Source organism: Scyliorhinus canicula, chromosome 11 (assembly GCF_902713615.1).
Source record: "Scyliorhinus canicula chromosome 11, sScyCan1.1, whole genome shotgun sequence".
Classification (NCBI taxonomy): Eukaryota; Metazoa; Chordata; class Chondrichthyes; order Carcharhiniformes; family Scyliorhinidae; genus Scyliorhinus; species Scyliorhinus canicula.
The window spans coordinates 115167438-115194554 of record NC_052156.1 but is presented as its reverse complement, the minus strand read 5'-3'; the positions used below and the strand labels follow the sequence as shown (position 1 = coordinate 115194554).

The following is a 27117-nucleotide window of genomic DNA, read 5'->3' as shown; positions in this document are numbered from 1 at the left end:
CTGGTTGACGGGATTCTCTTTTCCCACTGGCAGCGCACCCCCACCCACGGGTTTTTCCGGCGGTGTCGGGTGTCTTCAGTGGGAAATCCCATTGTCAAGCGGCAGTAGAGAATTCCACCACCAGCAAATGCCGCTTCCAAGAAACACGTGGATGGTGAACCAGAGAATTCAATCTTACGCGTATTCCTGGAGGTGGTGGCATAGTCACTGGACTAGAAACCGAACACCCAGAGTACTGCTCTGGAGGCCCAGCTTCAAACCACTGCAGATTGGTTTTATTGAATTCAATAAAAATATAGAATTAAAAGTCTAATGGTGACCATGAAACCATTGTCGATTGTCGTAAAAAAAACATCTAGTTCAGTACAAAAAAAATAAAAAAATTCTATGTACTGTCCTTCAGGGAAGGAAATCTGCTATCCTTACCTGGATGGCCTAAATGTGACTCCAGACCCATAGCAACGTGGTTGACTCTTAACTGCCCCCTCAAGGGCAATTAGGAATGGGTAATAATTGCTGGCCCAGCCTGCGACACCCACGTCCCATGAACTAATTAAAAAAAGGTTGAATTACCTGATTTGCCTCCACACTCCCGCCTTTAGTCCACCAACACGTGCCACCCACTACCTTCCTATAGTAATTGGAAAGCAAAAAGACTCACAAACCATTTCTGCTTGACTCCCCCTTCCCCGCCCTCCTGCCCATTTTCAATATTTTTGTGTTAGAACATACAGTGCAGAAGGAAGCCATTCAGCCCATTGAGTCTGCCCCGACCCACTTGAGCCAACATTTATGTTCAAAGATAATCTTTTAAGAAATATTTTTACACTATCCCTACGATTTTTTGTCCCGCTCCAGGATTGCACACGGCAGTCAGTGTCCTGGAGGTTGATCTTTACTTCCTGCAGACTGCAGGCCAACCCTGGACGGTAGTAGGCAATACTAGCCCCTGAATCTGATATGATGCATCAACTTCAACATCATTCATCAACTTCAACAGCATTCATCCATTCTTTTGTCCCAATCATTTGCATGAAAGGAAGTTGGAAAAAAAACATCACAATAAACTGAGGTGGGGTGAAAAAAAGTCTCTTCTGTGTTGAATGGGAGGCTGTGGTTGGGAGAGCCGCGCCCCAGCAGAGTGCAGTCCTCCCGTATCACATCGACCAAACAGCTGCCCTGTAAAGGACTTGCCCCGCACTCTGTAAGGAGAACACAGCGAGTTCAGCTCTCAGAGTAGCAGAGATCAAAGGTGGGTCCATATACATGTGCAACATGAAAGGAACTAATCGGTCTTTAATGTTTGCATGCAATCCTTTAAGTGTGCTTGTTTTCGAAGTTTATCTGATGGTTTAAAGAGGCTCCGTGCTTGTTTTTCTTCTAACTTTCTTACATTTTTAAGGGCTGCACTACGAATACTTTGACTGCCACGGAAGGCACTATATGCATATTTTGTGAGTGTATTAAACTTTTTGTTTCGGGAAACTTATAAGTTGTATTTTTCTCCATCACACTTTCTAGTACCCGCTGCTGAAATGTCCGAGTTGATTGACAGCGAGGTTTTCCTCGGCTATTCCACCTACAGCACCATCGTGCTGCTCAAGATGCTGTTAATGGGACCCCTGACGGGCTACATCAGAGTGACTCGGAAGGTAAGATCCAACAGTCGCCGTTAAAGGAATTAAGTTAAGTTTTGTCCTTTTTCGTTAATTGGAAACTGCCATTGGTTTTGCATGCCAGAACAACACCAGGTATGTGCCCTGTGTTGATGTTGCTTGAAGGGTTAGATTGATGAGCTTGGCACGCTTTCTCCATTTAGTAACCTGAGGAAGCCAGTGGTAAGAGAACAGAGGTTTATTTAACTATTTACAGTAATCTGCTTAAGGCCGCAACTCAACCACACTCCAGTCCTTGCTGGGAGAACTAACTGTCATAATATACACAGGTATATGATGGTGCACAGACAGGCAGTGATTGACACACAGGATGACCAGTGAGCACACAGAACACAGCAGCCAATCACCAGACAGGACACAACCATTATAAAGCCAGAGGGCACTAGTTTTCCCGCTCTCTTGGGATCCAGCCTCTGAGACAGTCAGAGCTCGTGAGCAACAACTAGAACATACACCATGTGGTAGTAAGATTGTCTGGTCAGGTTAGCCTCAGGTCTCCAGTCAAGTCAGCATAGTGTCAACCCACAGTTAAAGTATGGATGATAGTTAAGAGTTCAATAAAATCGAGTTGCATTTCTTCAAGTGTTGGAAGCCTATCTCTCTCACTGCTGCAGTAAACGCAGTCCTCGCAGACCCAGCTTACCCAACACATCACTAACGACACCAGGCCCTGCTTTGGGCCGGCTTTGATGTTTGTTTGTAACGAGTTCCAGCTTGGTGGCCTCTGTCCCCTATCTGGGAAGCTCGTACTTCACAAGCTCCATGGTTTCCCTGTGGTCCTGGTGGGGGTTATTACACTCCAATGCCTCTGCATTACCTCTGCAAGTTCCCAATGAAGTCTCTTAATGTGTTTAGTGCCATGATGTGTAGATACCGGCATTGGACTGGGGTGAGCACAGTAAGAAGTCTTACACCAGATTAAAGTACAACATGTTTGTTTCAAACACTAGCTTTCGGAGCACTGCTCCTTCCTCAGGTGAATGAAGAGGTATGTTCCAGAAATATATATAAAATATAATAGCAACAAGAGTAGGCAATTTGGTCCCTCGAACCTGCTCCGCCATTCCATAAGATGATGGCTGAACTGATTGTGGCCTTGGTTCAAATTTTCTGCCTGCTCCCCATAACCTTTGATCCCTGTCTTAACGATGGGGCTGGAACATTAGTTTATTCAGCTCAGCAAGAAGATTGTTTTCAGTTATGACTTTGCTTTATTGAGTGAATAAGATACTTGTATGTTTTGTGTGCACCAAGTGCGAGTTGTATGTGCGTATGGTCGGATTTTTAAGGTGGTGGTTCAAGCAGTAGGCTGTCTGTTCAGAATTAAATCCTGACAATTCCCTGTGTTTCATGTACTGAAAAATGGATATGTTCCAAGAGGCAGTAGCGATGGAGCACCAAGTAAGATTTGTACGTCACCAGAAATGGTTTCTACTCTGGAGTCCAGTCTACTTCTATTTTTTCCCAGTCCATCGACAAATAACAATTTTATGAACAATTTATACAGGCATTTATCAGTGCTGAAGATGCCACAGCCCATGGTGCAAAGGATGAAGAAACCATAAAGAAATACATGCGGACTGATTCCTATGTGGAGCGTGTGAGAAGGTGATGTTCGTCACATATTGGGGGGGGGGGGGGGGGGAAACAAAATAGTGACTTCATTGTAATCATTCATATCTCCTATCTGCTCCTTTCCTGTTTTTTCATGCCCACAATTAATTTCATTTTGTGGACAGTAAGCTTATTTCAAGCTAAACGTTAGCGCCCACCTAGTATATATTCAATGAATAATAGGTGGTTTGTTGGCATTATTCATCTAAAATTTGCTAAACTATAATAAGATGGAAGTTTAATTGGGTTGTCAGGTTTCATACATCCTGAATGGACGTTTCATCTGCTTTATATATCCATGAAGTTCAGGTTGGCATTTTCTGGGTCCCTTTCGGCAAATTGTTTTGGCTGGTGGTGGAACCTTGAGTGATAAACAGTGGAATTGAATAATAGGGAATTGAATCAGTTGTGCTAGTTTAGTTGGCCTTTGTGTTAAGTTGGTCTCCACTGCAAGTTATGGGGTTTGGTGTCTATGTGACAGAAACCAGGGCTTGTGAAAAATGAGTCACTGTCATAAAGCTGCATTTGGAATCCTCTCCTAATGTCTCCATAGAACTACAGTGCAGATGGAGGCCATTCAACTCATAAAGACTGCACCAACCCTCTGAAAGAGCACCCTACATAGGTCCACTCCCCTACCCTATCCCCGGAACCCCAGCTGACCTGCACATCTTTGGTCACTAAGGGCAATTTAACATAGCCAATCCACCTAACCTGCGCATCTTTGTACTGCGGGAGGAAACCAAAGTACCCGAAGGAAACCCATGTAGACACAGGGAGAATGTGCAGACTCCACACAGACAGTCACCCGAGGCTGGAATTTAACCTGGGTCCCTGGGGCTGTGAGACAGCAGTGCTAACCACTGTGCCATCATGCCTTCAAATTCTTTGGCTCGATGTGATTTATATTTTTCTTTTGACACCCGTTGGGTATAAACGTGCTATATAAATGCAAGTTATGATTCAGATAGTGCAGCGACAGTGACCGACCTTTCCACATAAAAACAAAAAATGTTGGATAACTCCGCTGGCCTGGCAGCATCTGTGGAGGGAAACAGAGGTAACGTTTCAGATCTGAATAACCCTTCTGCAGAACGTTTCACAGGAGACTAATATTCAGTCTTCTCCAATAATTGGGTAGTAGTAATGATACGAGAAACGTGTTGCCTGACAAGATTTGGAACTCTTCTTCAATCAAGATTTTTAACACTCTTAGTATATGTAAGTTTAGAAAATTAATTATTAACCAATGCCCAAAGTGCTCAATAGATTATGTGAATATGAACATCATCTATTCTTCCTAAAACCAATTGACCAAATTTGTTGCATGCCATTTCACTAATTTATTTGAGTTTTTAAAGAATATAGGTTGGATTTCCTAGTCCTTCCTGCCAACAGATCTTCCAGTCCCATTGAAGGCTGAAATCCTCAGTACAGTGAGAGATGGGGATGTCATTTTAAAATGGCGACCTGATCTCTCGAGCCCCAACAGTTGTAATGACCCTCACGCGACCCACGGGGATGGACCGTTCGATCTCCTCGTGGGGCTTATGGAATGTGAGCTCCCCCAAGTCCAACAGCTGAGGATCATAGAATCAAGCCTTAAAAGCCGGCCTGGATGGGGACTGTCATGGTCGGTAGTCTTGGTTGGGACCAGTGCCGTATGCCGTGTTTCGGCCTTTTCTTTCGGTTATAAATAAATCTCCATTTGGATCACCGTCTCAGACCTCCTGAACCTTCAGAACAATATAGTCCTTTGTAATGGGTCATATTGATAAGTCAAATATTCTTCAGTGAAGCAGTTTGTAGAGTTCTCGGGGCGCGTGGGGGGGGCAGATTTTTTTCCATAGATCATGTGTTCCAAATCTGAGAGACCCGCCTGTAAAAGATGTTTTTCATCTGGTCCAGTGCTGTTTGCCCGGCTACCCCATGGTGCACAAGCTTTGAGTTGAGCACTTCTAAACTCTTGCAGTCTTACATGTTCTGACTACTACACTAAAAGGGTTCTAAAATAAGTCCATATGAAGCCAAGCCAATTGTCATATACCTAATTAAATACCAGCTGAGGAGACGAATAACATGACATTCATTGTGTCAGTTCCCTTATTGTAAAGTCCATTCTTTCTGCAGTTGTTTAGATCCGAAGCTTGAAAGCGTGTTGATTCCCCAGTCTCTCTAATCCTGCATTTCACCAGTGTGATGACTGCATTCCAATATTAATATTAACTTTTCACTGCTGTCAGTTCGATTTTCCTGTATTTTAAGTTACACTTTAGTAATTAATTTTATATTTCTGCAGTGTATGGATGGAATTGCTAACTTCTGTTTGAACAAATCAATGCTTAGTCTGTGCTGTTTGTTTCTGCTCCCTGCAGATGTCATCAGAATGACCTGGAGAACATTGTTCCATTCGTTGGCATCGGTCTGTTGTACGCCCTTACTGGCCCTGACCTGAGTACAGCTTTACTGCACTTCAGAATCTTTGCTGGTGCCAGGATCTTCCACAGCATCGCCTATCTGCTGCCTCTTCCCCAGCCATCGCGAGGTTTGAGTTGGTTGGTTGGTTTGGGCGTGACCTTTTCAATGGTTTATAGAGTGCTGAAAACAGGAATGCACCTTTGAATGAAAGTTTTCTCCAAATTTTTTTTCCCATTCCACTTTTGCATTTATTGAAATCAAGTCAGCTATTCAAATGCAGGATTTGTGTTTAACTGTTGAAAATTCAGGCGGTAAGGGCAGACCCAAGTGGGGAAAAAAAATTACTCTCTAAATCAGTTAAAATTTTTTTGCAGGAATGTGTAAATAGCTGGCAGCAATTTTTTGTTCTTGTTGAAGTTAAAAAAAAACCTGCTTTCGTATTATAGTGCTTGGAACTTTTGTATTTCTTGGCCCGGCTCCCAGAGTCCATGTTACGTCAGTGCTGCAACAAGCCATGACAGATTGGTAGTTACAGTTTTACTTGTGGGGCCACAGAAAATGTAGCTGGCACCAAGTCAATGATTGGCTTGCAACTACCAAGCTTACAAAATTCAAACTGTGTCCGAATGCAGCTGAGTAGACAGTTCATCTGTACATGGTATAGTTCAAATCTGGCACCCGAGTTGGTCAATAGTCATACTTGGCTCAGGGCTAAGGTTGCATTCTCGTTACTTAAAGATGCAGAACATGTTTTTTGGGAACCTGACTCGTGAAGATGCCTGATACTTAAAATGGTTTCACATTTTGCTGCTTCAGTAATTTGGTTTGAAGGAAGATAATGAAATAGTGACACCCTCTTGCGAAAACCACACCTTCACATACCTGTGACCCTGCCCTTAGGACTAGAAAAGTCGTCTTCATGTAAATGTGGAGAGCAGAGGCAGACATTCTCGGTGGGATCTACCGGTCGTATTGCGCCCGAAAAGAAGTGTGCCACGGCGCAACGTGACCGGTAGATGCCACAAAATCTCATTTCCGGGATCTACCTGGCTCGCCACACCTCATGAGAGCTGATGCGATTTCGCGAGATGTGGCGATGTGAACCCTGCCCATCTAGTCTCACTTCAATATGTGTTCCCGAGATCTAACCAAGATGTGGGATCTACTCCATCGCCTTGGAGACCCTGGGTGAGCGTTGTTCTTTACTGATCTTTGCAAACTGGATCAGACAGAACGGGAGTCTTGCAGGGGATTGGAGGCCCCCAGGTACATGCCCCATTGGTAGGGTGGTACCCTGGCACTGCTGGTGGCACCTGGGAACCCTGGCACTACCGCCCTGGCAGTGCCACCTGGATGTGAGCCTGGCAGTGCCCATGTGGCACTTCCAGCTGGCAGGGGTGCTGCCAAGATGCCAGGCTGGCATTTCCTGCGCAATGGTACTGGGCTGGGGTGTGCCCTGTCCCCGGGGGGGGGGATTGAATGGTGGGGAGCTGGGGACCTTCTCATAGTGAATTGGGACTTTGGGCGTTCAGGGGTCATGTTGGGTGCTTGGGAGAATGGGGCGCCATTTAAAAATGGCGTCCCAATCTCTCGCTGAACTGAGGAGTTCCGGTGAGCGGAGGTCCTCAGTGCAGAAACTAGGCTAAGTGCGGTTTCGTCAGGGAGTTCACTGCTGAGGACCCCAATGTACCCGGATGGACGTTAGATAGTGAGGTGTCTCCGGATGTTCCGAGCACCGGCAAACATCTGGCTAATCTCACACTATGGAACCCTGTCCCCATTTGGGTACACTGCGTGCATTGTATTCCCCCAACCAAACTACGGAAGCATCAAATAGTCAAAAACATAGTACCTTGTAAACTCTGGTGCTGCTGTTGAGTGTTTTGGCATCTCAAAATGGTTGTGAATTTAGATTCTTGAGCAGCAACCTTGTTTTGTCAGAAAATGACCATAAAGACATTCCATGAAGGCGGTGAACTTGGGTTTCTGTATGATGAGCCCTCAATCTAAATACTGAACTACCCTTGTGAATTTGGACAAAACCGTTGAGGTGCAATTTGTTGGACTAACGCTGGTGTTAGCTCAGCCATCTTCAATCTGTTATTCTGACACTATACAAGATGCCTAGCTGATATAGTATTGTGAGAATCTAGTGTAAATTAACTCTATATTGAAGCATTTCTTTGAACTTTGCTGCAGGTGGCATATTGCTGTCATGTCCTTTAAAAGGGATTTTTCAGTGCAGATGTATAACTGGCTGATATTGCATCTTTATTGGGAGTGTCATTGTTAAAGCTTATGGCTCTCTGTGTTACTGCTCAATATTTCAGTGGGGAAATGGCCAGTAGCACTGTCTGAGACCTAGAGATTGCAGCTGAGGGAATGATAGGGCGGGGTGATGGGCTAGGCTTATAGTGATAGCTGCTGATAGAGACTATAGAGGGTATGTTGAAAACAAGGAGGGTCCTGGTGGGTGGAAAGTGGCAGTGGCAGATAGGTGGCTGGGTTCTGGAGATTGGGGAGTGGGGGGATGTCAAACCCATCTTTAACACAAACATCCTGGATGTTGTTTCAATCTTGCCATGACTGTTGAAATGTTGTTGTTTTAGTTTGGAAGCAACAATAGCATTAATTCAGGAACGTAGAGGCGTGAAGTTTCAATTTTACCGGGTGCAAAGTATACTCTTCAGATCTGAGTGTAAACTTCAGATTAAATAAGGTTGACTGTACAATTGTGGCAGAACAAGAATTATTCCAAACATTGTGCGCCACAATCTGGGGGTCACATAAAGTTTTGAAATTACACAGAAATCCTATTCTAAAATGTGATTATATTCCCATCCCTGTTGCTTCTGATCTATATTGGAGTAGAACTTAAGAGGATCAGCTTGAAAATTTGTACATTGCTAATGAACAAATAATGTGCACAGCGCACTAAACCTTCCACATTTTGTTGCAAATGAATAATGATTACAATAGAGTAGCTGGTCAAAATGTTTAGAGCACTGTAGTAAGTGTGAGGGTTTCCACAGTAAAATCCTGTTCCTGAATCAATTATCACAGGTTCCTTTCATACATATTAGAAATGCTGAGGACATAATTGTCTTGGTGATGAATGGAGAGCAAATCTGATAAGTGGAAGTGTTCTGTAACTGTCACAAGACACAGTAGGTTTACATAATAACTAGTTGCAGCCATCTAGAGGATTCGAGATGATGCATGTATTTGCCCCAGTTCCACTTTTCCCACCCCCCTCCATCCCCGTTGCCCCAGGAAAGAGAGATGGCTCTGGATCCCTGCTGCAGATCACCATTCAGCAATCTCTATTAGAAATGCTTAAGTTTGAAAATTGGGCAAGATGGGATTGAATGTAATGTTGCCACAGTTGGAAAGCTCCCACCGCTCATGTGACTAACAGGCACTTGGGGCGGCATGATGGCACAGTGGTTAGCATGGCGGCCTCACAGCACCAGGGACCCTGGTTCAATTCCGGCCTTAGGTGACTGTGTGGAATTTGCTCGTTCTCCCGTGCCTGTGTGGGTTTCCTCCGGGTGCTCCGGTTTCCTCCCACTGTCCAAAGATGTGCAGGTTAGGTGGATTGGCCATGATCAATGCATGGGGTTACAAGGATAGCGTGGGGGAGTGGCCTAGGTACAGTGCTCTTTCGGAGGGTTGGCGCAGGCTCCATGGCCCGCATGGCCTCCTTCTGCACTGCACGGGTTCTATGGATTCACTTGCGTGAGGGAGTATGGCTCAGTCATCCAGCAGGATGGCCGGGAATAAAATCAACACCAAAGGCATCTATTCAGTTGTAGTTGAACCTTTTTTTTCACTTCAGTCAAAACATGTTTATTGATATTGTGGGTTGGGAATGAGATCTGTGAATTTTCATAACTAATTCAATAGTTGCTTTAAAGGGAAAGTGTTTTCTGTACTTTCAATGTTTTTTCTTACAGTCACACACCTCTCAATGTATTCCACTTTTTTGTATTAATAAAAATCTGAATTAAACCTGCTTTGTTGTGGTCATCTCTTAATGAACTGGGACTTACCTTTTAGCTGACTTTACTTGGGTATGAGTGGAAAGTCGGACTGTAAACTATGTTCAGTACAGGGTTTTTAAGTCTTAAAGGGGGGATGGCTCATGAAGAAAAGTGATAGTGAAGTATTAGAAGCAAAATCTGATTCAGAATTGCTAAAGGTGCTAAACTTTATCCTATTGTAATTGATTTATTCATTGTATTTCACTTAAATTTGAATTTGTTTTTACCTAACTCATGGTGATTGGCGGAATTCTGTAACAGTGTCCACAAGAACACCATATCCTCATGAAAGAATTTACAAGAATCATCATTTAAACATAAAATATCTGGTTAAAGAAATTGAAGATAGGTTTCAGGAACTGGCTCTGCTGTTCAGTGAAGGATTGGTTAGGTTACTTGTGGCCTATTGCTTAGTCTTAACCACAGGGTTTTGTCAAAAACATGAAGAGTAATAGTGGTCTCTCCAAAGTGGTCCAGCAACTTTGATCTGATACCTGGCATTTTAAAAATGGAATTATACTTCCAACTGATATGACATAAAGTATTCAAGGGATGGTCTACCACTTGAATGCTGTGTGTCCTGAGCTAGTTGTAGAGATAAGCTCAATAAATTAGAACAAAGATTTGGAATGATAAAGTTAGCCTGCAGCTGTCCCTGATGCTTCATCCAGCAGCCTTGAGTGGTCAAAAGAGAGTACGCTTAAATCAGGTCCAGGAGAATTGCTAATGGGCAGTTTTAAAATCCTCATTTCATTATCTGACTATCTTCTACAATTGTTTTATACTGTTCGTAATGGTGAAATTCCCCAATGGCGGCACAGTGGTTAGCACTGATGCTCACAGCGCTAGGGACCTGGGTTCAAATCCGACCTCGGGTGACTATCTATGTGGAGTTTGTATGTTCTCCCTGTGTCTGTGTGGGTTTCCTCCGGGTGCTCCGGTTTCCTCCCACAGTCCAAAGATGTGCAGGTTAGGTGGATTGGCCATGATACAATTGCCCTTTATTATTCAGGGATGTGCAGGTTACGGGGACAGGGCAGAGTGGGTCGGTAGCATTGTGGATAGCATGATAAATTGCCCTTAGTGTTCAAAATTGCCCTTAGTGTTGGGTGGGGTTTCTGGGTTATGGGGATAGGGTGGAGGTTTTGACCTTGGGTAGGGTGCTCTTTCCAAGAGCCAGTGCAGACTCGATGGGCCGAATGGCCTCCTTCTGCATTGTAAATTCTATGAAATAACTCGAAGACCTGATGGGCTGAATGGCCTCCTGCACTGTAGTGATTCTATGATGGTGAATTTTCCCAGTGTGAGTAATGCTGGTGTCAAACAGAGAAGCTTTATATATTTACACAACATATTGTATATTCCAGTGTAGTCTTCAAGGAGTAAACTGGAATTTTGAGTTATTTTGCTGATTTATTTTTAATAAAGTGTCTGTAACATCTTATTTCAATAAATTACTTATGGTTTAAGAATTTAGTTTTACTATTTTTTTCCCTTCATCAGATATTGAATCTTCTACAATGGTCAATATATTGAAATCATTGGCCATGATTTCTTGTGCGTATCTGTGTCCTTCGTATATACAGCACTTTACTTCCTATTGTTACAATGTTTTGTACCACAATTCTTATATTCATGCTATAATAGAAATTGCCTGATTAGCAACATCATCTGGAATTGCATAATAGGGCGTAACTTTTCTTATTCCAACAAATTGTTCAAAAGTTACATCACAGTTTAGGCAAGTTTATTTCTGGAGGGACAAAATTAACAAATAGAGAGGTTATGCTAAACCTTGGTTAGACCACTATGTGCAGTCCTGGTCACCATATTACAAAAACAATATAATAATAATCTTTATTAGTGTCAAAGGTAGGCTTACGTTAATGCAATGAAGTTACTGTGAAAATCCCCTAGCCTCCACACTCTGGTGCCTGTTCGGGTACACTGTGGGGAAATTCCGAATGTCCAGTTCACCTAACAAGCACGTCTTTTTGGGACTTGTGGGAGGAACCCGGAGGAAACTCACGCAGGCGGGGGTGGGGAGATGGGGGGGGGGGGGGTAGGTGGGGGGGGGGGGGCGTGCAGACGCCGCACACACAATGACCTTGGACAGGAATTGAGCTTGGGTCCCTGCTGCTGTGAAGCAGCAGTGCTAATCACTATGCTACTGTGCCACCCCGTTTAGACTCACTGGAGAGGGAGCAGGGAAGATTCAAAAAGATGATACCAGAAATGTTTGGGTGTACATGTTAGGAAAGGGTTGACAGGCTGGGTTCCTTCACTTTCTTGAAAAAGGCGGAAGGGTGATCTAATAGACATGGAACCATAGAGTTCCTACAGTGCAGAAGGAGGCCATTCAGCCCATCGAGTCTGCTCCGACCCTGTGAAAGAGCACCTACCTAGGCTCACTCCCCCACCCTATCCCCATAACCCCAACTCACCTTTGGACAATAAGGGGCAATTTAGCATGGCCAGTCCACCTAACCTGCACATCTTTGAACTACAGGAGGAAACCGGAGCACCCAGAGGAAACCCACGCAGACACGTGGAGAACATACAAACTCCCCACAGCCAGTGACCTAAGCCTAGAAGTGAACCGGAGTCTCTGGCTCTGTGAGGCCACCGAGGTGCTCCATATTTAAAATTATGAAAGGAATAATAGAATAAATACAAAGGGAATGTTTCCTCTTGTGGGGAAGAGCATAAATATACGATACTTACCCAGAAAAGGAAATATAGGAGAAACTCCTTATCCAAATAGTTGTGGGAATGTGGAACTCGCTACTGCATTTCACATTCAACACAGAGGCTGAACTGAGTATTATAGATGTATTTATTTGGAAAGTAGACGAGCTGATGAAATAGAAAGGAACAGTTGGTTATCGTGGTAGATTTAGATTAGAAAATATGGGGGAGGTCCTCGTGGCACAATGTGGTTGAGCCAAATGGCCAGTTTCTGTGCCGTTAACGGGGGGGGGGGGGGGGGGGGGGGGGGGTGGCATAGTGGTATTGTCACTGGACTAATAATCCAGAGACCCAGAGGGGATCTGGGTTCAAATCCCATGGTGCAATAAAAATCTGGAATTAAAAGTCCAATGATGACCATTGAAGCCAGTGTGGTAAAAAGTCACCTTGTTCAATTTAGGGAAGGAAATCTGCTGTCCTTTCCTGGTCTGGCCAACATATGACTCCAGATTTGCAGCAATGTGATTGGCTCTTAAATGCCTCTGAAATGGCTGAGCAAGCCACTCAATTCCAGGGCAAATAGGCATGGGCAACAGCTGCTGGCCAGCCAGGGATGCCCACATGCCATGAATGAATAAAATAAAATATCTGATGTAGCCTTGCATTCGGAAAACATTTTAGTTAACATTTTATTGGTTAAAAAAAATGCTGATATCTCCGAAGCTTTCAACAAAATAAGCATTTAATGATGAAATTATAAATTAATCGAATTGTTTTTTTTTGTTTTTTTTAAACTTTTCTTCACCAAAATGTCTTTGCTTCTCTTCACCCTGATAATTTTGCCTTGGCTTGGTTACCCGTTGGCTGAATTTTGACTGTATTGTCTGAGAACATGCAATGCAGCTAATTTCCCAGGGCGTATCGCTATTGTCGCATCAGCCACACTGATGGAATATCTTTTTGTAAAATTCTAGCAAATTCTGGTTGTTTAGAAGGAAGGAAGGTTAGAGCTCAAATCTCGAAAACTCTTCATTAGGTAAGATTTATATTGAGATTGTTAAGTGGAGTGTGTATTCATGAAAAATTAATAAGAGTACTGTTTACGCGTCTCTGTCGCTTTTATTTTCTGCATTCACCTGCAAGATGCTGACTTCCTCATATTAATGGTTCAGGTTCCAGAAATAAAAATTCCGGTTTAATTTTAAAGCTGATTATTTATTTCACCTCTGCTGTTTCGAGAGTTGGGAGAAGTAAATGTTCTCCTTGCTGAGACTTGGGAAATTAAGGGCCGCATTATCAGGGCCTGAAATAGGCTGGGAGGTGGCCGGGAAAATGGTGGTGGTGTCTTGCATAGGGGTGTCTTCTCACTGCCCCCCCCCCCCCCGCCACCCACCACACACACGCACACACACACACACTCTCCACACCATTCTGGGTGCCATATATTTTCCCAAGATATGATGGGTGAAGGGTGAAGAATTTGAATCTGTGAATTTTTCTGTGCTTCTAAGCAGGCTAATTAAGATGACCGACAGCCTGTCAAAAGTTTGTCTCCCTTCATGTTTTTTTTTCATTTTCCTGGAGATGGCTGTCCTTCGGGAGCTGCCTGCTTTGGTCCAGCTGAAGGCAGGTGTGGACTATGTTGAGGGTGAGTCATGGTGGCCAGAAAAAGTTCAAAGATGAGCATTTGTGCTTTTCATAGTTTAAAGGGCTTACTCCTTTGAAATGAAATTCACAGAACCCCCCCCCCCATCATTGATCAGGATTGAGTGAGCATTAAAATTGTTATCAATTCAGGGGGGCATCACACATCTGACATTGCATGGATGTGGGAGCAGTGGGCAAGGTTGCTTGGGCTCCATTTGAGCACCAGGAAAGATGCAGCTGGAAATCAAGGTGATTTGGAGATGAGGAGCTGCGGCCTGCACAGGAAGGGCATAGTGCCAGGTATCGGGAAGGCTAGAAGGAGAGGGACGAGGGGTACAAAGGAGACACTACCCCGAGCAACAGGACTAACAGGCCAAGGCAAACCTACCTGGACATCACTGAGATCCAGTGTCAAAGGCGACAGCAGCTGCCTAGACAGATGGTCAGAGATACCTGTCCCCTTATCAGTGCGGAGCTCTGCAGCACCTCACAGCTGGCTGCACACTAAGGCTGGAAAGCACATCAGAATCACAAAAGGGGCATGGCAGGCTGCGAGGGAACAGGGTCCAGTGTCTGGAACTGTCGTGTGGTGAGCTGTGATACCTTCCTGCAAAGTGCGTCATTGTGGTCATCTGCTGTACTCTCCCTTCGGAGTGGGGTGAACCTCGAGGAAGGTGAGGTTCAAGAAGAGGCCAATTCAATGGATCTGGAGGTAAGAGAGGAGGGGGGGGTGTGGAGATAGAGGGAGATGATGCTCAATATAAAGGTGCTCCTGCTGCATGATAGCACCTGCAACCCTCCAGGAGGATGACTTCACTCGTCTCCCTCATGAATACCACATGACACCCCTGTGGTAGCTTGCTGCCCTGTGGCAAAGTGGAAAGGTTTTGGCACAAACTCTCTCCCTTGGTCAGAAAACGTTTAGAAATTATAATTTGGTGTAAGATTCATCATCACTCTGGGCAAAATACAGCTTAATTAAGGATCGGCAGCTTGGATTTATTAAGGGCAAATCCCGTTTAACTAACCTGAGTGAGTTTTTTGATAAGATAACAGAAAGGGTTGAAGAGGGTGATGATGTTGATGTGGTGTACATGGACTTCCAGAGGGAACTCGATAAAGTGCTGCACAGCAGATGTCTGGGCAAAGTTAGAGTTCATGAATTAAAAGGGAGATTAACACCATGGATATGAAATTAGCCGAGTGTCTGGAAACTGGGATGTTTCTCTGACTGGAGGAGGTTTTTTGGGAGAGTTTCCCAGGGATTGGCATTAGGACCCTCCACGTCCTGATGAGGTATATGATTGGTACAGGCCACAAATTGTACAGGCCACAAATTGGAAGTAGTGTGAGCCATGAGGAAGATAGTGCAGAACTTCAAAGGGACATAGGTTGGAACAGGTGGACAAGTGTCAGATTCAATTTAATGCAGAGAAGTGATCCATTTCGGTAGGAGGAATATGGAGCGATGGCATTAACTAAAGGCTACACTAGTAAAGTAGTTGCAGGAGCTTGGGGACCTGAGTGTATATGTGCATAATTCATTGACGGCGGTAGGACAGGTTGAGAGAGTTATCCTTATGGTATCCAGGGCTTCATATATAGGGACATAGAGAACCGCAGCAAGCAAGTTATGTTAAACGTGTATAAAATCAGTTTTGGGCATCACACTTTAGGAAGGATATGGAGGCAGTAAAGAAGGTGCAGCAAAGTTTCATGAGAATGGTCCCAGACATGAGGGCCTTCAGTTATGTGGAAAGTTTGGAGAAGCTGGGACTGTTTTCCTTGGAGAAGAGAAGGTTGAGAGGAGGTCTGATAGGGGTGCTCAAAATCAGGAATGGTCGGGACAGAGTAGATAAAGAGAAATTGTTCCCATTATTGGAAGGATTGAGAACTGTTGGGCACAGATTTACAGTGACTGGGAAAAGATGAACGTGGACAGGAGGGAAACCATTTTCACTCTGAGTGATGAAGATCTGGGATGCAGTGCCTGAGAGTGTGGAGGCAGGTTCAATCGAGGCTTTCAAAAGAGAACTGGATCATGATCAGACGAAAGCTTTTGCAGGGCTACAGAAAAAGATAGCACGAGTGGCACTGTGTTAATTGCTCCCTCAGTGAGCCAGTACAGACAGGCCAAATGGCCTCATACGATTCTATTTGTACACAGGTTTCCCCTAACAATAATCTGTTTAAGTTAGGTCTGTTGTGAGATAAATATTGATCAAGTCAACGGTGAGAACAACATTGTTCAAAAAATAATGCCATTCACCTGAGAGGACATGCAATTTAACATCTCACCCAAAAGATGATGCTTCCAACGTGGGATTTGAATTTGAGTACTGTGGAATTTTAGTCTCCACCTCCAATACAGTGACAAATCGGCTACACAAATATATCACTGTCTTTTGCTTTCTTCTCTCCCACGCAAAGGTACACAGGTTCCAAATTACAGGGAATCTGATTGACGGTTAGCAAAGCATCAAACGTCAGGGACAGCCTGAGTTAGTACAAGAGATCCAGTCCGAACGTGAAAACGTTAACAATGCAGGAAATAGAAAAGGGTGCAGCCAAAGAGCAAGTCTTGAGATGCAAGCAAACTGGAACATGGAAGAGATGTTTACCATAGATTCCCAAGCTGAGCATTCTATCTGTGTGATTCACGTTAAAGAATTCAGATGTATGTTTTTAAAAAAATGAATTCATGGCAATTTTTAAAAAATAAGTCATAGATTTAAAGGCTCCTTTTTACCATCCTGACAAAACTAGCAGCATGTCATTTTGAGAGTCCTGAGGCACGCACCTACTGTTACGACCCACCCCAGGTGATGTTCCCTAAACTTGTTGTCATAGTGTGACTGGGATACCCCCACATCCTAGATGTGGAGGAATGAACCTTCCTTTATTCAACCCCCTCTGTTGGTCATAACAAGATTTAATCTTTTTGCAGATACCTTCTTCCCAGCCCCAATATTAATGTTTTAAAAGGAGCCAATTTAACCAGGCTTTCTTGTGTTAATAAAGATAGACTGGGTTTATTAATTGCGACAGGCAAGAAAACACGTGCATATCCATGCATACAAATTAGATGGGAAAATTTAAGTTCTAAGTATGTGAATATATAAAAACAGTATACAGAACAGTCCTTTAGTCGTGAGGAGTAGCTGATTGAGTGTTGCAATCATTGCGATTCGACATTCCAGGAGAGTTGACTTCAGGAGGTGAATAGTCAGTTTCAAGGTTCCGATCAAGTTGGCTTCAGTGGGTGAATAGTTAGTTTTGTGATTCCAGTGTTCTGTAGTTTGACAGAGAAGCTTCCAAGTTCTCTTTCCGGCTGCGGTCTTTGCTGATTTGACTACCTTCCACAGTTAGAGAGAGAGATCGAGCTATACCTGCAAGCTGTCTATTTGCAGGGGTACTATGAGTGTTCTTGCTGGCTTTTACTTCTGTCTCAAACTTCCAGCACTTTTCCTCACAGAACACACACACTGACAGACAACCTGGAGCAGCTTTTCAGCTAGAATTTATCCCATTTTATCCCATTCTTTGCATATTGAAAGTTGGAAGGCGAATCCACAAAAATCTGTCTGGCCATTATACAGGGAACCTTCTGATTGGATGACCATTTTTTCTCATTGTCTTTACCAGGGTAATTTGTCTCAGGATGCTTGTAGAAGTACCTTGCCCGGCAATAAGGTGGGGTTCCATTGTCTCTTAGAGCAGTATTTTTCAAACTTTTTGCCCGGGACCCATTTTTACCAACCGGCCATCCTTTGGGACTCACGCTGGATGACCTTTGCGTACCATGCCACCCGAACCTCGTGACCAAAGTTTTGGCTTACCTTTAATATGACAAGTGAGCCTGCTTGGTCCTCGCAACCTCACTTGCTTTGTCATTCATTGTTACATTTCTGCTAAGGGCTTCAGTTGATGATTTAGGTTCTCGCTGCATCCTTTGAAAAAAAATCAAGAGGTTTGTCCTCGAACTTGCCTTGCAAAGCCTTTGAAATTTTGAGGGTTTTAAATCTTTTATTTAAGCACTTCTCTGCACATAATGCACATGGGAATTTCATTCTGATTTGCATTGGCATTATTAACAGAGCCATACCTCAAGAAATCATTTTTATCCTGCTTTGTTCCCGATTTCAACATCTTAATAGGTGGGTTATTCATCAGAGGCCCTGGAGCTCACACCAGCATTGCTTTGTCCTGCCGTGGATTCTCTTGAGAAGCTCTCTCCAGCAGATTCATTTGTGAGATCCTGGCCTGTTTGTGTTTCTGGCCCTCTCTCAACCTTATTGCAAACTGATCCATTTTCAGTTCTTCACACACTCCTGTTGCTTGCTTGCTGGCAGCTACAAAATAGAGGAACCTCTCCTCCATGATTTGGCGGCCAAAACACGGATCATGTGATCTCAGTGTACGTGCCGGGTGCGTGACCTGCTCTGTGATGCCACTTCTGCTGGGAAGACACTGCTGTTTTTAAAAAGAGATTTGGTCCTGGGACAGCGCTCTGCAGGAGGAGAAGGTACTGGGACAGCGTGCTGACGTCAGGAGGATACGGTACTGGGATGGCACGCTGACATTAGGAGGAGGCGGTACGGGGATAGTGCGCTGACATTAGGAAGAGGTGGTAATGGGCCTGCACGTTGACATCAGGAGGAGGCGTTAAGGGGATAGTGCGCTGACATTAGGAGGAGATGCTACTGCGACTGCATGTTGACATCAGGAGGAGATGGTACGGGGATAGTGCGCTGACACCGGATTTAATGTTAGGAAAGCTAATCACCTATTGGATAACCTGGGAACCAATCGGATGGAACAAGGAAAAATGCAGTGGTTGCTGGTTGTCACGGGCGGCATTCTCAACCTAAAAGCCGGTCACGGCTGTTGGGCGCTCCTCCCGCAATCAGCAGCACATTGACCGATCGCTCCACCACCCTCCTGCACCTGCCCGCGATCCACTCGCGAACCACAGTACTGAGTTTGAAAAAGCCTGTTTTAGAGAATCACCCTGCAGAAATTCAGCTCGTGGCTTGTATTTCCATTTGCTTCCAATATTTCCGGATGTAATTTAGTGCTTTTCTCCCCTCGTTATTATGACAATACAACAGCAGTAGAGTGGTAGATGGAAATGTTAAATAATTATTTTGCTTTAGTATTTACCAGAGAGATAGAACAGGAAAACATGTAATTGAATAATGAAAGGAACAATGAGACAAGTCTATTTAATATAAAATGAGAACATATTGAATAATTTACAATCAAGTCCATGGGGTGGAATACATTCTTTTTTCCTACTCCTGAGTTGGATAGAACAGAGTTTGAATTTTTAAAAAGGTACTTTCAATATGTACTTGATCGTGTGTAAAATTATATGTGGAAATAAGCCAGTTAACATGTCAAGAGTTAGTTTTATAATAAAGGCTCCTTCATGTAAAAGTATAATACTTATCAAAAAGGTAGACATGATGCGGAGATGCCGGCGTTGGACTGGGGTGAACACAGTAAGGAGTCTTACAACACCAAGTTAAAGTCCAACAGGTTTGTTTCAAATTACTAGCTTTCAGAGCACTGCTCCTTCCTCAGGTGGAAGGAGCAGTGCTCCGAAAAGGAGCAGTGTTCCGAAAGCTAGTAATTTGAAACAAACTTGTTGGACTTTAACCTGGTGTTGTAAGACTTCTTACTGTGCATTAAGGTAAAAATATGCCCTGACGCCACACCACACACACGCACGAACGCACACCCACACATAGGCACAAGCACATACACACACATTAATATGCAAAGCAGGACATGTTACAGGGTGGAGGATATGGAATTGATAGGAATTAAAGTCTGCTAAAATAAAATGCGTTTCGACGTCCCTTGGGTGATCTTGAAATTCCATTGTTGCAGCCAATGAACGCTGGTTGTTTTAATGGAAAAATTGGTTTTAAATTTTTCCCCAAACTCTGCGAGCTTTGCTTGTTATTGTGCCCTGCAATGGCAGGGTCCAACTCTCTGCCAGCCATGTTTTCTGTTGAGCCACTATTTTAAAACAAAATGAAGAAGGCTTCTACATCTTCCTCATCAAGCTTGGGGTTTAAGTGGGCAAATCTGAATAACTCCAAGACCAACCTTGAGATTCGAATGGTTCCCTCACCAGAGTGGTCTTTGGTGGCCATAGTGGGCCTTTCCCTATGCACAGTTTGAGAATTCTTAACTCCCTTTCTTGATGTTATATGGGCCCTTCTGTTGCTTCCCTTATTTATTATTTCTTTTACTTTGTGGTTATCATTTTGATCCATGGATATATATTTTTTTTAAATTTAGCGTACCTGATTATTTTTTTTTCCAATTAAGGGGCAATTTAGTGTGGCCAATCCACCTACCATGCACATATATTTTTTTTTTTAAATTTAGAGTACCCAATAATTTTTTCCAATTAAGGGGCAATTTAGCATAGCCAATCCACCTATCCTGCACATCTTTGGGTTGTGGGGGTAAAACCCATGCAGACACAGGGAGAATGTGCAAACTCCTCACGGACAGTGACCCAGGGCCGGGATTCGAACCCGGGTCCTCAGCGCCGTAGGCAGCAATGCTAACCACTGTGCCACCGTGCTGCCCCCCCCCCCCCATGCACATATATGATCTGTGGGGGTGAAACCCATGCAGATATGGGGCGAATGTGCAAACTCTGCGTGCAAAGTGACCCAGGGCCAGGATCGAAAATGGGTCCTCAGCGCCGTAGGCAGCACTGCGGCACCATGCCGCCCCAATCCATGGATATTTAAATTAATTTAACAGAAAAACTCAGACTTTCTAAAAACCTGGGAGATCTGGGCGATTTGGTTCCATTGGTTGGCTGGTGGCCAATGACTGTACTCTGCCCGGCAACAGGTGGTGATTGGGTTCTTCCCATATGGGATGGTTTTCAGAGGACCCAAGTAGGACAGTTGGGTCCTGGATGCTGAGAGAAGAAGCTGTGAGTAGCTGTCTCTCTCTGTCTGTCTTCTCTCTCCTCTCTCTCTCATGAATCTACAGTGAAAACCATTACAGACTGACAGCAAGAATATCCAACTGAAGGTCCAGACTGAAGAAAGGTGTACTGGAAGACATCCATCTGAAAATAGACTTTTATTTCTTACTTTATACTTTTTGTATTATTTTTCTTTACATCCCTCTTTCCTCTCTGTGTTTGTCTGTCTTGGGTGTTTGTATGGGGCGAGTTAAAGAGGTGAAGTTAAGAACTAGATAATAGTTAACTAGTTGTATTTGCTACCTATTTAATAAAAATTAATTGTGTTTAAATTTACAAACCTGGTGACTGTAGTTGTTGGGCAGCCAAAGACCAAAGACTTTGGGTATTCTGTAAGAATTAATTGTTAATTTCAGTTGTGTTTTGACTCCAGGTCAAGTGGGACTTCAATTGACCGTGCACTTGTCCAGGGTGACGCAACAATTTTTTCTTTGTAAGGCTCACTCTCTCTACTTTTTTTACTTTGCTTTCCTCTCTCTCGCTTTCCCTCGCTTGGAACTCTAGCTCTTGACGTTTCTGCTCTAGCAGTAATTTCACTAAGTTAGTTTTGTCTGTTTCGGTTTCTTTAGGTTCAAAGTCCAAATGTATGGCAGCAAGTTATAGAATTTCAGTTTTCCTGGCTTATGGGCGGAACCCCAACTAACTGTAAAGTTGCACTCTTTAACGATTCGAGGAATGGAGCCCTTAAACTATCCCAAGTTACCTCACTCTGGTCTAGGAAGGTACTGGCTTGATTGTGGGTGTTTCGGTTAGCATGGCAACATTGCAAACGGCAAGAGACATGTACTTGTATTTTATTTTGATGTGGGAACCCCCTCTGGGGAGAATACTGGAGAGGGCTGCCTGATTGACCCAGACATCTGATACACATTGTCAGCATGCCAAATATCTACTCAGTTAAGGAGCAGAATGGGCCACATTGTATCTCTCCTCTGAAGCACTCTGTGGCTGCCAAACAGGCGTCGTTAGCCACCTAGTTTGTAGGCAGCCTTTACCACCTTGCCTCTGTCCTGTCACCCCCCTCTCCCCAACTCCCTCCCCCCTTGCCCACACTCCACAGTCATGCGTCTGCTTTCCAATCCTTACCTTCCCACTGGTCTTGCCTGAGCAACGTTGGCAGGAGCAGTGTAGTGAAAGGCTGGAGAATGCTGCATGTACAAACCTTGATGTCGTAAGTGTAGTGCAGGTCGGCAGATCCACGCCACTTGTACCAGGCCATGAACCAGACATCTGCTGGCAGAGCGATTAGATTCAGAGTGTGAACATGATTCCGGCGAACTGTGTCCTTGATGAGCACTCACGAGATGCGCAGGGTTACAAAGACCTTTCCTGACACGGAGCAATGGGAAACTCGAACAACCATGCAAGTCGGCCAGGGAAATTCCAACTTATTTCCCTGCTGGCGAAAAACTGACTTCTGCCTTCACTCTGAATTTTGTGCCCCCGTCCACCGCGATTCCCTCTGATTGGTTTGAGCATACACCACCCCACATGTAATCCTATGCATATAGCCAAATAAATGGTTAAACAGTAGATTTACTCTTTCACTAGATATGTTCTTGGAAATTCATTATATCGAGATTTGAGATCATTAGGGATGATTTTGAAGTTGAAATTTTTTCTCATCATGCTGAAACCAATTTGATTTTATACTTGTCATTAATGATCACATCAAACAACCTTCAGAATGGTTGTTTATATTTTGTAATCAAATCTTGAACACTTCCAAGCGTCCGTTACTCGTGTAATTTATTTATTGTCTTCTAGTTTAAAGGGTAGTGTTGGTAGAAGACCAGTCAACGAGATGAGAAGCAACATCAGATGTGGGCAGCACGGTAGCATTGTGGATAGCACAATCGCTTCACAGCTCCAGGGTCCCAGGTTCGATTCCCGGCTTGGGTCACTGTCTGTGTGGAGTCTGCACATCCTCCCCATGTGTGCGTGGGTTTCCTCCGGGTGCTCCTTTTTCCTCCCACAGTCCAAAGATGTGCAAGTTAGGTGGATTGGCCATGATAAATTGCCCTTAGTGTCCAAAATTGCCCTTAGTGTTGGGTGGGGTTACTGGGTTATGGGGATAGGGTGGAGGTGTTAACCTTGGGTAGGGTGCTCTTTCCAGGAGCTGGTGCAGACTCGATGGGCCGAATGGCCTCCTTCTGCACTGTAAATTCTATGAAAAATCAGTGTCGCATTTTGAACTTTGTCATCATTCTTTAGCTTCATATGAAGGATTCTGGGACTGAGTTTTGTTTTGGGGATACGTTTAAAAGCAATAGATCTGTGCAGATTTAAAATGAAAGGCCGCAGGCATTGAAAACTGAGTATCAAAGACAGGTGAGCCAGATTCAGTAACATCACCGCTCGCAGACTGGTTTGACACAGAGGGCGCACTTCTGTGGCCACGATACTCTCAAACGAGAGCGCGACGAGGCCGGTGAATCGTGGGAGAGGCTAAAAATGAGAGCCGCACTGGGCGCCAAACTGTTTATGATGCAACTGGCCCACTCCCATAGGCGACATTGGGATCCCGCCATAGCATAGCAAGAAACCAATCATCACCATTTAAGCCCTATTTCCATACAATTAACGGGAGCCACCCCAAATCCAGCAGTCTCCCCAGCTGGCGCCGATTGATACTCCTTTTGAAAACTCTGAACCTGGCGGGAGGGCTGCTCTGGGGATCCTACGAGGCGAGTAACCATCTTCCCTCACCGGCAATGAGCCCAGGGGCACTGGGCTTGCTGCCCCTGTGTTCGGTGGGGTGGGTGGGATGTGACTGGGGAGGGGTGCATTCCTGGATAGGGTGGACCACCATGGGGGGTTTGGGGTATCAGGGCTGGATCATGGGAGCTGGGCGAGGGCTTTGCTGGGGGGAGGTCAACCATGCGTGGTTCCTCCATGCCAACCCCTGGATTGTGTGTATCCATTTTGGGGTTACCCTAGTCCCTGCCTGTCTGCCCCACCAACCACCCTTAACTCTCACTGACTGCGGAAGCCTCTGGCCATTGGGCTGAAGGCTCTTGCTAGTAGGGAATTGGCAATTGTGGTTAAGTAAGCACTTTGCATACCCCAAGTGGATTCCCATGGGTGGCTGTGCCATGTAGCAAATGGGCGTATTGCCTAGCATCCCAATCACACCTTGGTGCCTGGACACTTTGCCAGACTGCGGGAGGGAACACCACACACGCAGCAGCCAACCTTCATCCAGCGGATGGGCCCAGCCCTGGGCATATGTCCTCAGCCGGGGTTTGGTGACGTTCTGTTCGGGTGTCTGGGGTGCAGGGTGCGTGGACCGCTGATCAGGCCCACCCACTGTACGGGTGTCTGTAGACAGGGCATGTCAGGTGGGGGGGGGGGGGGGGGGGGGGGGTTGGATGCACGGGGTGGGAGGGTGGTGCAGGATTCCATGTCTGGGGGTTTGGGGCATGGGATTGGTGGTTGGCCCGCATTGCAGAACAAAAATCCAGAGGCGTCATACTGATTGTGGTGAAGGTATTTTACTTTGTCTCGTACAAATACACATCACTGCCCCACTCTCCCTACTCTCCCTTCTCCACCCCCTCAACACCCCCTCCCCCCCATGCACACTCCACTCCTTAACCCCTACCTACCCACTGCAGTGCCCCCTCAGTGATCCACGACCTACTTAGCCTTCCTTGCTCTACCACTGCGTCCAGGTGTATCCCCAGGATGCACATTAGAGGTGGTGGCAGCCAGACTGCTTATCACGTCCTGTGACCTTCAATGCCCCTAGTGGCATTCTCTGTGGGCTCTGAGGCCACAGGGCCCCGGCGCACTTGACGGCGCCGCCCTGTTCTGGGCGCTGCTGCGAGATGCGGCTTCGTCAGAGGGGTGGAACTCGGGGAAGCTGGTGGCTACCATCGCCAGGTCATAGGATGCGTACAGGTTGTCACTCAACGCCTCCTCTTTCCGGCCAGTGCCTATAGGGCCCTGGCTTCACCTCGGACCAGAAGGGCCGCCGGATTGAGCCCTGACTGCCCCTGCTTCATATGGCCCTGCCAGCCCCGGTGGCTCCCCATTGTCTGCACAATGGTGTTGATGCCATTGGTGATGTTCCTCAGTGACTGGGACTCTGCAACAACTGCAATGCCCACCTGCGATTATGATAAGCTCCGCAGTGCCTCGGCTATTCTCATCTGAGACCAGGACATATCCCGGAGTGCCTCATCAAGGTCTGTCTGGCACTGGGTAACGTCCCCCATCAAGCCTTAAAGTCTACAGAGGCTCTTAGCCATGGCTGTCACTGACTGAGCCATGCTGTTGACATTGTGCACCAGGCTCTTCTCTGCAGTCTCCACCCTAGCAGTGTTGGCCTCGATGCCACACATTGCTGCGGACATCTCATGCGCCTGTAGCTTCTGGAACTCCTCCAACTGGCTATGGACCTGCTGGAGTGACACTAACATCTCCCTCTGGATGTCCAGGCTGAACCCTAAAGTCTGCATTAGCTCCGGGTAAACCTGATCCAGAGGCTCAGCACTTGACTGGTACCCACCTGGGTCCTGGGATCCAGTAGACTCTGACTGCTGTCTTGACTGGGCATTACTACCTCCACCTGATGTGCATCAGCAACTGTGAGGTACTCGCCAGAATGTCCCCCAGACGCCTGACCACCATCATTGCCCACCGAGGTATGTGTCTCTGCGCTGGTGGAGGGCGGGGATGACAGCTGTGATGCATCGATAATGGCATCCTCAGAGCTCTCCTCTGAGGTGGTCTCCTTGCACTTCAGTGGCAGGACCATCACTGAATCCCCCAACATCAACATCCTCAGGGCTACCATTGACAAAAACCTAACTGCATTAAACATATAGATACTGTGGCTACATGAGCAGGTCAGAGTCTTGTAAATTCTGCAATAAGTAGCTCACTCCCTGACTCTCCAAAATCTTCCATCGACAAGGCACAAGTCAAAAGTGCCCATCAATTGCCTGTTTGAGTGCAGCTCCAATAACACAGGAGAAGCTCTACACAATCCAGGACAGAACAGCCAACTTAGTTAGCACCTAATCCATCACATTAAACATTCATTCCCTCACAACCAGCATGCAGTATGTACCATTAGCAAGATGCACTCCAGCAACTCACCAAGTTTCCTTTAACAGCACCTTCCAATCTTGCGCTCTCTTCCACCTAAAAGGACAAGGGCAGAAGATGCAAAGGAAAATCACCACCTACACATTCCTCTCCAAGACACACACCATTTTGACTTGGAACTATAATGCCGTTCCTTCACTTTCTCTGGGTCAAAAAGCTGGAACTCACTATCACTGTACACCAGATTGACTGCAGCATTCCAGGGCCATTTAAAAATAAGCAACAAATGCTGACGACCCACGAAAGAACTAAAAATAAATATTTGCTTCCCCGGTGATGCTATTTCTCATCTTGATCAGCGCTAAACTTAATGAAGAAAAGCAACATTTTGTTTAAAATACTTTCTAGTGTTCAAAACATTTTAATAGAACATTGAGATTTGAAAATTCACCACCTTGCACTTTTAAATTGTTCCTCATTGTGCTGAACTTGGAAAGTAAGCCTACATTGTGATATTTTCTTCAGATTGCAGTCTGCCTGCATAATGTGGTTTAAAAAGAAGTTTGATCTTGCATTACCAGGCACAGTTTCATTCTCAAATGTCATTGTTGTTGCTTAAGTGCTTTTTGAATCGCAATGATTTTTCAGAGGTTTAATACGAGGCCTCATGTACACCTTAAAGTCAAAAGGATTAAAATTCTACTGTGAAACTGCTGCGAGATTTGATTCTCCAATGTACTTTAGCCAATCTAAACAAATTGCTGACCCTCGTGTATTAAGGTTGCAGTATGGTACTGTCATGATACTGCTTAGATAGAAAATGGAGTATTCATTTATCAAGTCTGTTCAGTGATTCCACAAGCATGTCTTGGAGGTCAGACCTGAAGTCATCTAATGTTATGGATGCACTTAAGTCAACAATGACTGGTAGGAGCAAAGAAGCAGAGTGGCAATA

General features: G+C 45.0%; 1 protein-coding gene across 1 annotated transcript; it reads left to right on the top strand.

The window, feature by feature from the left end:
- The first annotated feature begins 1143 nt into the window (after positions 1 to 1143).
- On the top strand, positions 1144 to 7011 carry LOC119973302 (microsomal glutathione S-transferase 1-like). Its single transcript, XM_038811124.1, has 4 exons — positions 1144 to 1252; positions 1522 to 1652; positions 3184 to 3284; positions 5666 to 7011. The coding sequence occupies exons 2-4, from the start codon at positions 1536 to 1538 to the stop codon at positions 5910 to 5912; spliced, it is 465 nt and encodes a 154-aa protein (XP_038667052.1). The 5' UTR covers positions 1144 to 1252; positions 1522 to 1535; the 3' UTR covers positions 5913 to 7011.
- Positions 7012 to 27117: the final 20106 nt, after the last annotated feature.